The following is a 14,426-nucleotide window of genomic DNA, read 5'->3' as shown; positions in this document are numbered from 1 at the left end:
ACATCCAGCTCTCACTCTCTCATCAACGGTTATCTGCTGATAATCGGGAGCTGGATATCGAGGCGCAGGCGATCATACCCTTTGTGCGTAAGTTCTCTCCGTAATCATTGTCTTTCTGTGAGCCAATTCCTCTCTCTCCCTCTGTGTCTATTTCTCTCTCTCTATTTTCTCTTTTCTCTCGTAACTCCCCTAGACTAAACTTTATAGTATTGTATTGTATTGTGTTAGGCCAGGATAGTATTGTAGTTTATCCCTTAGTTAGGTGTTTGGTTAGGAAGTCTTTGTTATATTGTAGTGTATCATTTGTACTGTGTTACTCTTTTACAAGTATACTAGATATAATACAGATAATAGGCTTTGGAACCCTAAAAACAGTATCTGTGTATTTACTATAGTGTTAAGTGTTCACTTGAGCGTCGGTGACGCTCAAACAGCTTTGTAGGTAGTCAGGCGACACAAAGTTGCATTTACACCCTGTACTCACATTAAAGGTATTCTGTGTGTTTCGTCGGTATAAGGTTTAATATCAAGGTATAGTGTTGTGAGCGTCTGCATCGCTGGTGACCTCCTCGTGGTCTCGAGTGTATGCTACGCCATAGCGAATCATTCCCCTAGACATAACCAATAACGTGTCCTGTGATCGCTGGGCCGTGAGCGAACGTGACGCTTGAGCGTCTCGCCTACGGCTGAGCGATCGTTACGCAAATAGCGTACCATTACGGTATTTCTTAAGTAAACAGCGTACAGTGTTCTTAGCTTCATAAGGGTTGTTTATACGACATAGGAATTTAGCATTGTCAGCGCGCACTGCCCCTGTTTTGCATGCAGGGGTGGGGCTCCGATGCCGTTTCTTGCACACAGTGCTAAAATGTCTAGTTACGGCACTGTTGCTAGGTATCCATTTCTCTGGCCCTGAGCAGGTCCCCCTCACCAGATCCTCTCCAGGGGTGAGGGGGTGGACTTGGATGGGATGGGGGGGCCCAAAGCATTTTGTCGCACCTGGGCCCACCGCTCGCTAGTTCCGCCACTGTCTCAAGCATTTTGGGTATGGGAGACTCAACCTTTACTTTCTTAATGAGCAAACTCCAGGATTCTAGGGGCCTCACAACCAATCCAGACTCTTCTAATAGGATACATAATACTTTTAGGAGCGTGTTATGGGAATGTAGAGGGTGTTTCACGAACTCAGACATCGCTGACATTGGAGACCATATGCTGACAGAGAATCTGCACGTAGCATGGGGCTGGTGCAAGTTCCAATTGTGAAACCAATGGTGGCATCCAGTGGCCGATTTTACCGATGGGCTGAAGGACTGCAGCCCTCCAGTAAAATCCACTACTGCAGTGAGCCGGTTGCAGTACATGACTGCACTGGCTACACTGTGACTGGCAGTGACTTCCGATTGGAAGTCCTGCCTGCCAGTCACCCGCACGAAAGGCAGTCTCATTTGGAAGTGTTTCCTCCCTCCGAGAGTGCCAGAACAGGTTGCAATTAGCAAAGATGAATTCCTGTAGGAAGCCACTCCCTGCCTGATCATCAGCCCTAGCCAACTTCTATGGGCTGCTGCCGATGCAGTCCATAGAAGCCAATGTTTTGCACATGAGCAGTCCCGCCACCACTTGTGCACATGCGTCAGTCCCGTCGCCTGTCAGCTCCATTGTGCAGGTTCCAGGACCAAGCTGGCGGCAGAGGTTCTGCTCCCCTGGACGAGGCAGCATGGCCAGCGTCAGCACCCCTCCTCCACAAAGGTAGGAGCCGCTGCTGGTGGCATCTAAAGATGCACCAAGCAGTATTGCAGGTCTAAAGACGCTCAAAGTGGGCGTCTCAGTCCTTGAACACGAGGGAAGGGCTGATACTAGCATTAGCATAAAGTTGCAGGTGCGACGTCGGCAAAAGACACTTAAGCAGTAGCAGCAGCGTGTGAATCAGGTCCGAACTGAGATTTGGCATAGATGACTTTATACGTACAGCGGCTCGGGCAGCATGTTTAAGGAGCTTGAAAAGCTGTCTGTTGTGGTGGCACCTCCATGCTCTTTGAATGCGGATAGCAGCAACTCCTATATCAAGTCTAGAAAAAAACAACAATATTAATGTTGAACTTACAGAAGCAGATTTGTGCACATGGGCACTCACAACAGGTGTGGTGTGTTAAATCAAAATAAGAATGTCCACATGCATAAGGTCAACATTAGATTATCCACATGGTAGAAAAGTCGACATTCATCATGCCGACACAGATTATATGTTGACATAATAGAATGTCCAGTAGGTTGGGCATGAAATAAGCCATCGTCTGCCGATATAACTGTAAAGATTTTTTGCTTTGATATTTCCTTTAAGAGTGTAATAAATATGGCAGGAAACTGTCTGGTTCTCCCCATCAATGGCTAAAGAATTCAACATCGGCCTTAGACCATTGATGATTTTGACTCATCGATGGTCGACGACCATCCCTAAGCAGCCGTTGATGTAAAGGTGAAGTGAGTTGTCATTAAATTACATCCCTGGTGCCTGCACATCTCTCAGTATTCGTTTTATGAGCATAAAACAGTAAAAGAAATCATGACAATGCCAATCAATAAAAAGCCACATCTCTACCTCCTTCATTACAATGAAACCAGGGCCGGTTCTTGCCCTTGTGGCGCCCCGGGCAAAAAATAGGGGAGTAGCTTCACAGAGGGGCGTGCCCAGTTACGCCCCCATTTGTGCCCCCTGTAGCGCCGCTGAAATAAAAAATAAAAAAATGAATTAATACTTACAATCCCCGCTCCTGATTCCCGACCGCTGCAGACCTCCGCCGGCGCCGCTCCTCTCCTCGGATCTATGGGAGAGACGTCATGACGTCTATCCCATAGCACAGAATAGACAGACACTAGAGGTCAATTAAGACCCCAAGCATCTGTGTCAGTCCCACAATGCTGTGCGGTGCGCGATGACGTCATTGCACACTGCACAGCAAAGATCATCTCCACGAAGGGAAACTAGAGGCATAGCGTCTAGTTTCCTTCATAGCGTGGGACCAGCGCGGGAGACAGCGGATCTTGCCATGGTGTGGCGCCCACCAGAAGGCGGCGCCCCGGGCAAAAGCCACTGAATGAAACATCTATTCCTCTAGACAGAATGACTGAACTTTTCGTCACACAGATTCCTTTGCTATCTTGAAGCTCCTTCTCCAACTTCCTTCTTCACTAAGACTACCCTTCTAGAAATTCTCTCTCTCTCTCTCTCTCTCTCTTCCAGCAGCATTTACCAGGTGTCTGAGGTGCCCAGGCATATGTCTCTTTACATATCTTTTTCCTTTTAATTAAACTGTATTTATAGGCTAATTGTATGTTGTTTTAAAGTTCCTGTTTTGAACTTTGATATTCATATAGCGAGAAAAAATAAGTTTTTAAACCTACCGGTAAATCTTTTTCTCCTAGTCCGTAGAGGATACTGGGGACTCCGTAAGGACCATGGGGATAGACGGGCTCCGCAGGAGACATGGGCACTAAGAAAGAACTTTAGGTATGGGTGTGCACTGGCTCCTCCCTCTATGCCCCTCCTCCAGACCTCAGTTAGAGAAACTGTGCCCAGAGGAGACGGACAGTACGAGGAAAGGATTTTGTTAATCCAAGGGCAAGATTCATACCTGCCCACACCATTCACACCGTTTAACTAGGGTATATACGAACCAGTTAACAGTATGAAACAACACAGCATCAGGCCGAGACTGATGAAAACTGTAACATAACCCTTATGTAAGCAAAAACTATATACAAGTCTTGCAGAAGTAGTCCGCACTTGGGACGGGCGCCCAGCATCCTCTACGGACTAGGAGAAAAAGACTTACCGGTAGGTTTAAAATCTTATTTTCTCTTACGTCCTAGAGGGGACTCCGTAAGGACCATGGGGATTATACCAAAGCTCCCAAACGGGCGGGAGAGTGCGGATGACTCTGCAGCACCAACTGAGCAAACAGGAGATCCTCCTCAGCCAGGGTATCAAACTTGTAGAACTTTGAAAAGGTGTTTGAACCCGACCAAGTAGCAGCTCGGCACAATTGCAACAACAGAGCATCAGGTCAACCCTGATGCAACCATAACATAACCCTTATTGAAGCAATAACTATATACAAGTATTGCAGCAGAATTCCGCACTTGGGACGGGCGCCCATCATCCACTACGGACTACGAGAAATAGATTTACCGGTAAGTAAAATCTTATTTTCTCTAACGTCCTAGTGGATGCTGGGGACTCCGTAAGGACCATGGGGATTATACCAAAGCTCCCAAACGGGCGGGAGAGTGCGGATGACTCTGCAGCACCGATTGAGCAAACACAAGGTCCTCCTCAGCCAGGGTATCAAACTTGTAGAACTTTGCAAAAGTGTTTGAACCTGACCAAGTAGCCGCTCTGCAAAGCTGTAATGCCGAGACCCCTCGGGCAGCCGCCCAAGAAGAGCCCACCTTCCTAATGGAATGGGCCTTAATCGATCTTGGTAACTGCAATCCAGCCGTTGAATGAGCCTGCTGAATCGTGTTACAGATCCAGTGAGCAATAGTCTGCTTTGAAGCAGGAGCGTCAACCTTGTTGGCAGCATACAGGACAAACAGTGCCTCTGTTATCCTGACCCCAGCCGTTCTGGCTACGTAAATTTTCAAAGCCCTGACCACATCAAGGGACTCTTGCGTAGCCACAGGCACCACAATAGGTTGGTTCATATGAAAAGATGAAACCACCTTAGGCAAGAATTGAGGACGGGTCCGCAATTCCGCTCTATCCATATGGAAAACCAGATATGGGCTTTTATGAGACAAAGCCGCCAATTCCGACACTTGCCTAGCCAAAGCCAAGGCTAACAACATGACCACTTTCCAAGTGAGATATTTTAATTCCACTGTTTTAAGTGGTTCAAACCAGTGCGACTTAAGGAAACTCAACACCACGTTAAGGTCCCAAGGCGCCACCGGTGGTACAAAAGGAGGCTGAATATGCAGCACTCCCTTCACAAAAGTCTGTACTTCTGGGAGAGAAGCTAATTCCTTCTGAAAGAAAATGTATAAGGCCGAAATCTGAACCTTAATGGAGCCTAATTTTAGGCCCAAATTCACTTCAGTTTGTAGGAAGTGAAGAAAACGGCCCAGATGGAATTCTTCCGTAGGAGCATTCCTGGCCTCACACCAAGAAACATACTTTCGCCATATACGGTGATAATGTTTAGCTGTCACATCCTTCCTAGCCTTTATCAGAGTAGGAATGACTTCATCTGGAATGCCCTTTTCCGCTAGGATCCGGCGTTCAACTGTCATGCCGTCAAACGCAGCCGCGGTAAGTCTTGGAACAGACAGGGCCCCTGTTGTAGCAGGTCCTGTCTTAGAGGAAGAGGCCACGGATCTTCTGTAAGCATTTCCTGCAGATCCGAATACCAGGCCCTTTGCGGCCAATCTGGAACAATGAGAAATTGTCTGTACTCCTCTTTTTCTTATTATTCTCAACACCTTGGGGATGAGAGGAAGAGGAGGAAACACATAGACTGACTGGAACACCCAAGGTGTTACTAGGACGTCCACTGCCACCGCCTGAGGGTCTCTTGACCTGGCGCAATACTTCTGTAGTTTTTTGTTTAGGCTGGACGCCATCATGTCTATCCGAGGCAGGCCCCACTGACTTGCAATTTGTGCGAAGACTTCCTGATGTAGTCCCCACTCTCCTGGATGTAGATCGTGTCTGCTGAGGAAGGCTGCTTCCCAGTTGTCCACCTCCGGAATGAACACTGCTGACAGTGCGCCTACATGATTTTCTGCCCAGCGAAGAATCCTGGCGGCTTCCGCCATAGCCACTCTGCTCCTTGTGCCGCCTTGGCGGTTTACATGAGCCATTGCGGTGATGTTGTCTGACTGGATCACAACCGGTAGGTCGTGAAGCAAAGTCTCCGCTTGACGAAGGGCGTTGTATATGGCCCTCAGTTCCAGGACACTGATGTGGAGACAAGTCTCTTGACTTGACCAAAGACCTTGGAAGTTTCTTCCCAGTGTGATTGCTCCCCAACCTCGGAGGCTCGCGTCCGTGGTCACCAGAACCCAGTCCTGAATGCCGAGTCTGCGACTCTCCAGAAGGTGAGCACTCTGCAGCCACCACAGGAGAGATACCCTGGCCCTGGGGGACAGGGTGATCAACTGATGAATCTGTAGATGTGACCTGGACCACTTGTCCAGTAGGTCCCATTGGAAGGTCCTCACATGGAACCTGCGGAAAGGAATGGCCTCGTAAGATGCCACCATCTTTCCCAGGACTCGAGTGCAGTGATGCACCGACACCTATTTTGGCTTCAATAGGTCCCTGACCAGAGTCATGAGTTCCTGGGCCTTTTCTATCGGAAGATAACCCCTTTTCTGGTCCGTATCCAGAATCATGCCTAAGAAGGTCAAACGGGTCGTAGGAACTAACTTTGACTTCGGGATATTGAGAATCCAGCCGTGTTGCTGTAACACCTCCAGTGAAAGTGACAGGCTGTTCAACAACTGCTCTCGTGATCTCGCTTTTATTAGGAGATCGTCCAAGTATGGGATAATTGTGACCCCTTGCTTGCGCAGGAGCACCATCATTTCCGCCATTACCTTGGTGAAAATCCTCGGGGCCGTGGAAAGCCCAAATGGCAACGTCTGAAATTGGTAATGACAATCATGTACCGCAAATCCCAGGTACGCCTGATGAGGTGGATATATGGGAACATGAAGGTATGCGTCCTTTATGTCCAGGGACACCATAAAATCCCCCCCCCCTTCTAGGCTGGCGATGACCGCTCTGAGCGATTCCATCTTGAACTTGAAGAGGTTATATAGGTTCAAGGATTTTAAATTTAAAATGGGTCTGACCGAACCGTCCGGTTTCGGGACTACAAATAGGGTTGAGTAATACCCCCTCCCTTGTTGAAGCAGGGGAACTTTGATCACCACCTGTTGAAGACACAATTTTTGAATTGCATTTAAGACTATCTCCCTCTCTGGGGGAGAAGCTGGTAAGGCCGATTTGAAAAACCGGCGAGGAGGCACCTCTTCGAATTCCAGCTTGTAACCCTGGGAAAAAATTCTATTGCCCAGGGATCCACCTGTGAGTGAACCCAGATGTGACTGAAAAGTCGAAGACGTGCCCCCACTGGGGCGGACTCCCTCAGGGGAGCCCCAGCGTCATGCGGTGAATTTTGTAGAGGCCGGGGAGGACTTCTGCTCCTGGGAACTAGCTGTGGATGGCAGCTTTTTCTCTCTGCCCTTACCTCTGGCAAGAAAGGACGATCCTCGTGCTCTCTTGTTTTTATTTGACTGAAAGGACTGCATTTGATAATGTGGCGCTTTCTTAGGCTGTGAGGGAAGATAAGGCAAAAAATTTGATTTACCTGCCGTAGCAGTGGAGACCAGGTCCGAGAGACCTTCCCCAAACAATTCCTCACCCCTGTAAGGTAAAACCTCTATACGCCTCTTTGAGTCGGCATCACCTGTCCATTGCCGGGTCCATAGGACTCGTCTAGCAGAAATCGGCATAGCGTTGGCTCTAGAACCCAGTAGGCCAATGTCTCTTTGAGCATCCCTCATATATAAGGCAGCATCTTTAATATGACCCAGGGTTAATAAAATGGTATCCATATCCAGGGTATCCAATTCCGCTGATAAGGTATATGTCCACGCTGCTACAGCGCTACAAACCCAAGCCGATGCCATCGCCGGTCTGAGTAAGGTACCAGAGTGTGTGTAAATGGACTTTAATGTAGCCTCCTGATTGCGATCAGCAGGATGCCTGAAGGTAGCCGTATCTTGGGATGGCAGTGCTACCTTTTTGGATAAGCGTGTCAACGCTTTGTCTACCCTCGGGGAGGATTCCCACCGTATCCTGTCCTTGGTCGGGAAAGGATACGCCATAAGAATCCTTTTGGGAATTTGCAGTTTCTTGTCTGGAGATTCCCAAGCTTTTTCAAATAACTCGTTCAGCTCATGAGAAGGGGGAAAGGTTACCTCAGGTTTCTTTTCCTTATACATGTGTACCCTCGTGTCAGGAACAGGGGGTTCCTCTGTGATATGCAAAACATCTTTTATTGCAATAATCATATACTGAATACTTTTAGCCAACTTTGGCTGTAACTTTGCATCATCGTAGTCGACACTAGAGTCAGAATCCGTGTAGGTATTAGTGTCTACCATTTGGGACAGTGGGCGCTTTTGAGACCCCGAGGGTCCCTACGACATAGGGGCAGGCAGGGCCTGACTCTCTGCATAATTCCTGGACTCAGCTTTGTCCAACCTTTTGTGCAATAAATTTACATTAGCACTTAAAACATTCCACATATCCACCCAGTTAGGTGTCGGTGTTGCCGACGGAGACACCACATTTATTTGCTCCACCCCCTTACTAGGAAAGCCTTCTACCTCAGACATGCCGACACACGCGTACCGACACACCACACACTCAGGGAAACCTCTTATCTGAAGACAGTTCCCCCACAAAGGCCCTTTGGAGAGACAGAGAGAGAGTATGCCAGCACACACCCAGCGCTAATGACCCAGGAAAAAACACACTATATGTTTAACCAGGTAGCGCTGTAATTATCTATTTGCGCCAAATTATGTGCCCCCCCCTTCTTTAAAACCCTCTTTCACTGTGTAAGCAGGGGAGAGTCCGGGGAGCTTCCTCTCAGCGGTGTGCTGTGGAGAAAATGGCGCTGCTGAGTGCTGAGAAACAAGCTCGGTCCCGCTTAAAAATTCAAAATATGGCGGGGGGGATATAAGTTTATTGCCACCTTTGGAGGTCCATATTGCTGCCCAGGGTGCCCCCCCCAGCGCCCTGCACCCTTACAGTGACTGTCATTTGTGTGTGCTGTGTGGGAGCAATGGCGCACAGCACTACCGCTGTGCATTACCTCAGTGAAGATCTGAAGTCTTCTGCCGCCTCTGAAGTCTTCTTTCTTCACATACTCACCCGGCTTCTATCTTCCGGCTCTGCGAGGAGGACGGCGGCGCGGCTCTGGGACGAACGGCGAGGGTGAGACCTGCGTTCCATTCCCTCTGGAGCTAATGGTGTCCAGTAGCCTAAGAAACAGAGCCTAACATTAAAGTAGTACTGTTTCTCTCCCCTCAGTCCCTCGCTGCAGGGAGTCTGTTGCCAGCAGGCTCCCTGAAAATAAAAAACCTAACAAATACTTTCTTTTCAGGAAAACTCAGGAGAGCTCCCTATAATGCACCCAGTCTCCTCTGGGCACAGTAATAAACTGAGGTCTGGAGGAGGGGCATAGAGGGAGGAGCCAGTGCACACCCATACCTAAAGTTCTTTCTTAGTGCCCATGTCCCCTGCGGAGCCCGTCTTTCCCCATGGTCCTTACGGAGTCCCCAGCATCCTCTAGGACGTAAGAGAAAATGTACTGTTCAATTAGGGGATCTGTGTCACAATTCGGGTAACTAGACGCCGTTTCCTACCTGTTAGGTGCCTCCTGAGATTGGCGCAGCGAGGCAGAGCCAGGCCATAGTTATGGTTATTGCCTGCAGCGCTGGTTTCAGCTGCCTTCTCAGTATTTGCACTTACGGCAGTGCGGTGTTCTTAGTCCCGTCGCGGCCGTCACTGCCGCGCCTGTGGTCTTCTGCTGGATGTGCGTCCTCTGTGTGCCCCGGCCGCCCCTTCCATCCCTGTGGCCACTGTGCGCATCTGGGAGCGTGGAGTTCTGCTGCTGCGGCCTCCGCCGCCATTGTTTTACACATGGTTTCAGAGTGCTTCTTCCCCTTCAATCTCCGTCAATGGGCGCAGCCATTATGGACTTGGATCACATGTCACTGGTTTCACCTATCCTCAGTGCTGCTGGAGCCAGGTCATAATTGTCAGCCAATCCCTGCTATCCAGCAGGTATAAGTATCCTGTCCCAGCACCCAGAAAGTTGTCAGTGCTTCAATTGTCTGTCCAGCGATACCAGTGTGCAGTTCACTGTGGACTCTCCTGTGGACCTTCCCTGCGGTATAGCCTGACTCCCTGGTGTTTCCCTCTGCGGTGCAGTTCCAGCACTTCTGTGCTAAAGCTCTGTGGTGCTACCTGCCTCCCTTGTTCCCGCACCCAGCGCTAGCAGAGTATATTACTCGGGTTCACTACGGCTGGCCGGCGGTCGGGCTCCCGGCGACCAGCATCCCGGCGCCGGGAGCCCGACCGCCGGCTTACCGACAGCTTGGCGAGCGCAAATGAGCCCCTTGCGGGCTCGCTGCGCTCGCCACGCTACGGGCACGGTGGCGCGCTACGCGCGCCACACTATTTTATTCTTCCTCTATGGGGGTCGTGGACCCCCACGAGGGAAAATAAGTGTCGGTATGCCGGCTGTCGGGCTCCCGGCGCCGGTATACTGAGCGCCGGGAGCCCGACCGCCGGCAAACAGAAGACCACCCTATTACTCCGGCTTTCCAGCAGCCACTCTCCAGCAGTTCTATGTTTACCTCTCAACTTGTATTAACCCTTCCTGTGGAATACAAATCCTGTGAACCCCAGTACCATTTGCGTTTAACCTGTAAACCCCAGCTTCGCTCACAGTTACCTGCGAACCCAAGCTCCGCTCACAGTTACCTGCGAACCCCAGCTTCATTCTAAGGTGCACCTGTGATTCCCAGCATCACTTTTAACCTCACCTGGGTTCCCAAGTATTATACAGTACTTTTACTCCAATTCCGGGTTACTGGTCTCTACGAGTAGTGTTTCAGAGACTCACGTTTTCACTTATTGTTTGGTTGCTTATTCCTGACTTTTATGATTTAATAAAAACCCTCAAAGGCATCTCCTGTTGTGGTGGGCATCTGGGTGCTACTACTTAAGCGCATGTCTAGGAGTCCTCTCTCACCTCCTAAATTCCGGTACCCGTCAGCCCCTACAACTGAGGCTTCCAGCTACCGGCACCAGCCCTCAGTTGTGACAATCTGGAATTAAGGAAGTCTGACGCCGGAATCCCGATACCACTCGAAATCCCGGCACCGGAACCCCGACTGCTGGCATTCTAAAGGTAAGTTTTTGGGTGAGGGTTTGGGCTTGGGGAAGTTGGTGTAGGGTGGTTAGGGTTATGCACTATAGGGGGGGTTAGCTGTAACCGCCACCCCCCTCCCCCTATGATTGGTCAAAACCGACAGCCCCTACTATCATAGTCCTAGCCTCCACCCCAGGCGGGTTAGGGTAGGGGTTACATAGAAATATAGAATTTGACGGTAGATAAGAACCACTGGGCCCATCAGTTCTGCCCCTTTTTTTTTTATCCTTTAGGTAATCCCAACCCTTTTTGAACTTTATAATTAATTACCCACTCCCCTGTTGGCATTCTAAAAATCGGGATGCCACAGTCAGTCATGTGACCGCCGGCATCCTGAATGGCATCACACATGCTTAATAACTGTCAGTGTCATGCAGCCTGTCTGTTCATATTATGGAGTTACACTATGTATACTGAAGCATGACATAAAATACTCACTTATGTATCATTAGCGATTGCTTGGCTTTAACATGATCTTTTGTTGTTGGTGGTGATTCTATAGAGGCACTGGCAGGAATACTGATCGATATTGATGTGCTTGACATTCCAGATAAATCTATAAACCTGCAAAATAAATGCAATAGATTACAAAGATTGCTCTGCGGTGATTCATGCAAGATACCAAAAACAGGAATTGTTGAAAACGTGGAGCTAGATAAAGGGAGTAATTTCCAATAGGCAAAGACATTGCAAAACAATCTTGTGGCAGGTCTGGTTTGGAACTGTGGTCCCTTAGTGTATCCCTCAATGACCTGCGCACAGTTGAACAACAGTACAAAATTCCAAGGTAAGTCTTTGTTTCCACAGTACAAGTTTTCAACTGAAATTGAGAAAAAATAGCTTAAAAAAACAGGAAGGACGGGGAAACTACAAGCATTTGTAGCATCCATTAGTTTTGTAAATGTGTGTATATGTTGTAATGGGATGCACTTGGTATCCCGATGGATGGGATCCCGGTAGTCAGAATACTGGCGCCGGAATCCCGACAGCTGTCAGTGCCAACATCAGAATCCCAACAGCCGGAATAGCAAACGTAAGTATGCAAGGGAGGGTTTAATGTTAGGCTGCGGGGAGAAGGTTAGGGTTAAGCTGCATAGGGTTAGGTTACAGGGAAGGGGGGTTAGGGTTAGGCTGTGGGAGGGGAGGGCTAGGGTTAGGCTGCAGGGGGGTAGGGTTAGGCTGTGGGAGGGGAGGGCTAGGGTTAGGCTGCAGGGGGGTAGGGTTAGGCTGTGGGAGGGGAGGGCCAGGGTTAGGCTGCAGGGGGGTAGGGTTAGGCTGTGGGAGGGGAGGGCTAGGGTTAGGCTGCAGGGGGGTAGGGTTAGGCTGTGGGAGGGGAGGGCTAGGGTTAGGCTGCAGGGGGGTAGGGTGAGGCTGTGGGAGGGGAGGGCTAGGGTTAGGCTGCAGAGGGGTAGGGTTAGGCTGTGGGAGGGGAGGGCTAGGGTTAGGCTGCAGGGGGTGGGGGGGTTAGGGTTAGTTTAGATTAGCACCCCTGTCGGGATATTAGGCAGTTGGGATGCTGGTGTCTGTATTCTGACTTCCGGGCCCCCGACTGCCGTCATCCCGTACCCAACCTGTTGTAATGGTGGTGGTGGTACTACAGAAAGTAAGGGGAGAGTGAGCAGAAGCTACATGGGACAAAGGTAGGAGAAGCAGAGTCACACATGAAAGGGACTAGGGAAAAAATAATAAGAATTTACTTACCGATAATTCTATTTCTCGTAGTCCGTAGTGGATGCTGGGGACTCCGTCAGGACCATGGGGTTTAGCGGCTCCGCAGGAGACAGGGCACAATAATAAAAGCTTTAGGATCAGGTGGTGTGCACTGGCTCCTCCCCCTATGACCCTCCTCCAAGCCTCAGTTAGGATACTGTGCCCGGACGAGCGTGCATAATAAGGAAGGATATTGAATCCCGGGTAAGACTCATACCAGCCACACCAATCACACCGTACAACCTGTGATCTGAACCCAGTTAACAGTATGATAACAACGAAGGAGCCTCTGAAAAGATGGCTCACAACAAGAATAACCCGATTTTTGTAACAATAACTATGTACAAGTATTGCAGACAATCCGCACTTGGGATGGGCGCCCAGCATCCACTACGGACTACGAGAAATAGAATTATCGGTAAGTAAATTCTTATTTTCTCTAACGTCCTAAGTGGATGCTGGGGACTCCGTCAGGACCATGGGGATTATACCAAAGCTCCCAAACGGGCGGGAGAGTGCGGATGACTCTGCAGCACCGAATGAGAGAACTCCAGGTCCTCCTCAGTCAGGGTCTGCCCCTGACCAAGTAGCAGCTCGGCAAAGTTGTAAAGCCGAGACCCCTCGGGCAGCCGCCCAAGATGAGCCCACTTCCTTGTGGAATGGGCTTTTACTGATTTTGGCTGTGGCAAGCCTGCCACAGAATGTGCAAACTGAATTGTACTACAAATCCAGCGAGCAATCGTCTGCTTAGAAGCAGGAACACCCATCTTGTTGGGTGCATACAGGTTAAACAGCGAGTCAGATTTTCTGACTCCAGTCGTCCTGGAAACATATATTTTCAGGGCCCTGACAACGTCAAGTAACTTGGAGTCCTCCAAGTCCCTAGTAGCCGCAGGTACCACAATAGGTTGGTTCATGTGAAAAACAGAAAACACCTTAAGGAGAAATTGAGGACGAGTCCTCAATTCTGCCCTGTCAGAATGAAAAATTAAGTAAGGGCTTTTATATGATAAAGCCGCCCATTCTGACACACGCCTGGCTGAAGCCAGGGCTAATAGAATCTTCACCTTCCATGTGAAATATTTTAATTCCACAGTGGTGAGTGGATCAAACCAATGTGACTTTAGGAAACTCAAAACAACATTGAGATCCCAAGGTGCCACTGGGGGCACAAAAGGAGGCTGTATATGCAGTACCCCTTTTACAAACGTCTGAACTTCAGGCACTGAAGCCAGTCCTTTCTGGAAGAAATTTGACAGGGTCGAAATTTGAACCTTAATGGACCCTAATTTTAGGCCCATAGACAGTCCTGTTTTCAGGAAATGTAGGAAACGACCCAGTTGGAATTCCTCTGTAGGGACCTTCTTGGCCTCACACCACGCAACATATTTTCGCCAAATGCGGTGAAAATGTTTTGCGGTTACATCCTTCCTGGCTTCGACCAGGGTAGGGATGACTTCATCTGGAATGCCCTTTCAGGATCCGGCGTTCAACTGCCATGCCGTCAAACGCAGCCGCGGTAAGTCTTGGAACAGACAAGGCCCCTGCTGGAGCAGGTCCTTTCTTAAAGGTAGAGGCCACGGTTCTTCCGTGAGCATCTCTTGAAGTTCCGGGTACCAAGTCCTTCTTGACCCATCCGGAACCACGAGTATCGTTCTTACTCATCTCCTTCTTATGATTCTCAGTACTTTTGGTATG

At 49.3% G+C, this 14,426-nt stretch overlaps 1 protein-coding gene across 1 annotated transcript in view; it reads right to left on the bottom strand.

The window, feature by feature from the left end:
- Positions 1-14,426, bottom strand: part of C2HXorf58 (chromosome 2 CXorf58 homolog) — a 98,218-nt gene that overhangs the window by 70,707 nt on the left and 13,085 nt on the right. Inside the window, exons 3-4 of the mRNA XM_063956229.1 lie at positions 11,457-11,582; positions 1,970-2,069 (exon numbers count right to left, since the gene is read on the bottom strand). Coding sequence (XP_063812299.1) covers positions 1,970-2,069; positions 11,457-11,582 — 226 coding nt within the window. The remainder of the gene's footprint in view (positions 1-1,969; positions 2,070-11,456; positions 11,583-14,426) is intronic.

The sequence above is a fragment of the Pseudophryne corroboree genome, chromosome 2 (genome assembly GCF_028390025.1).
Source record: "Pseudophryne corroboree isolate aPseCor3 chromosome 2, aPseCor3.hap2, whole genome shotgun sequence".
Lineage (NCBI taxonomy): Eukaryota > Metazoa > Chordata > Amphibia > Anura > Myobatrachidae > Pseudophryne > Pseudophryne corroboree.
The sequence above is the reverse complement of the archived record's forward strand: the minus strand, read 5'-3'. Positions and strand labels throughout refer to the sequence as shown.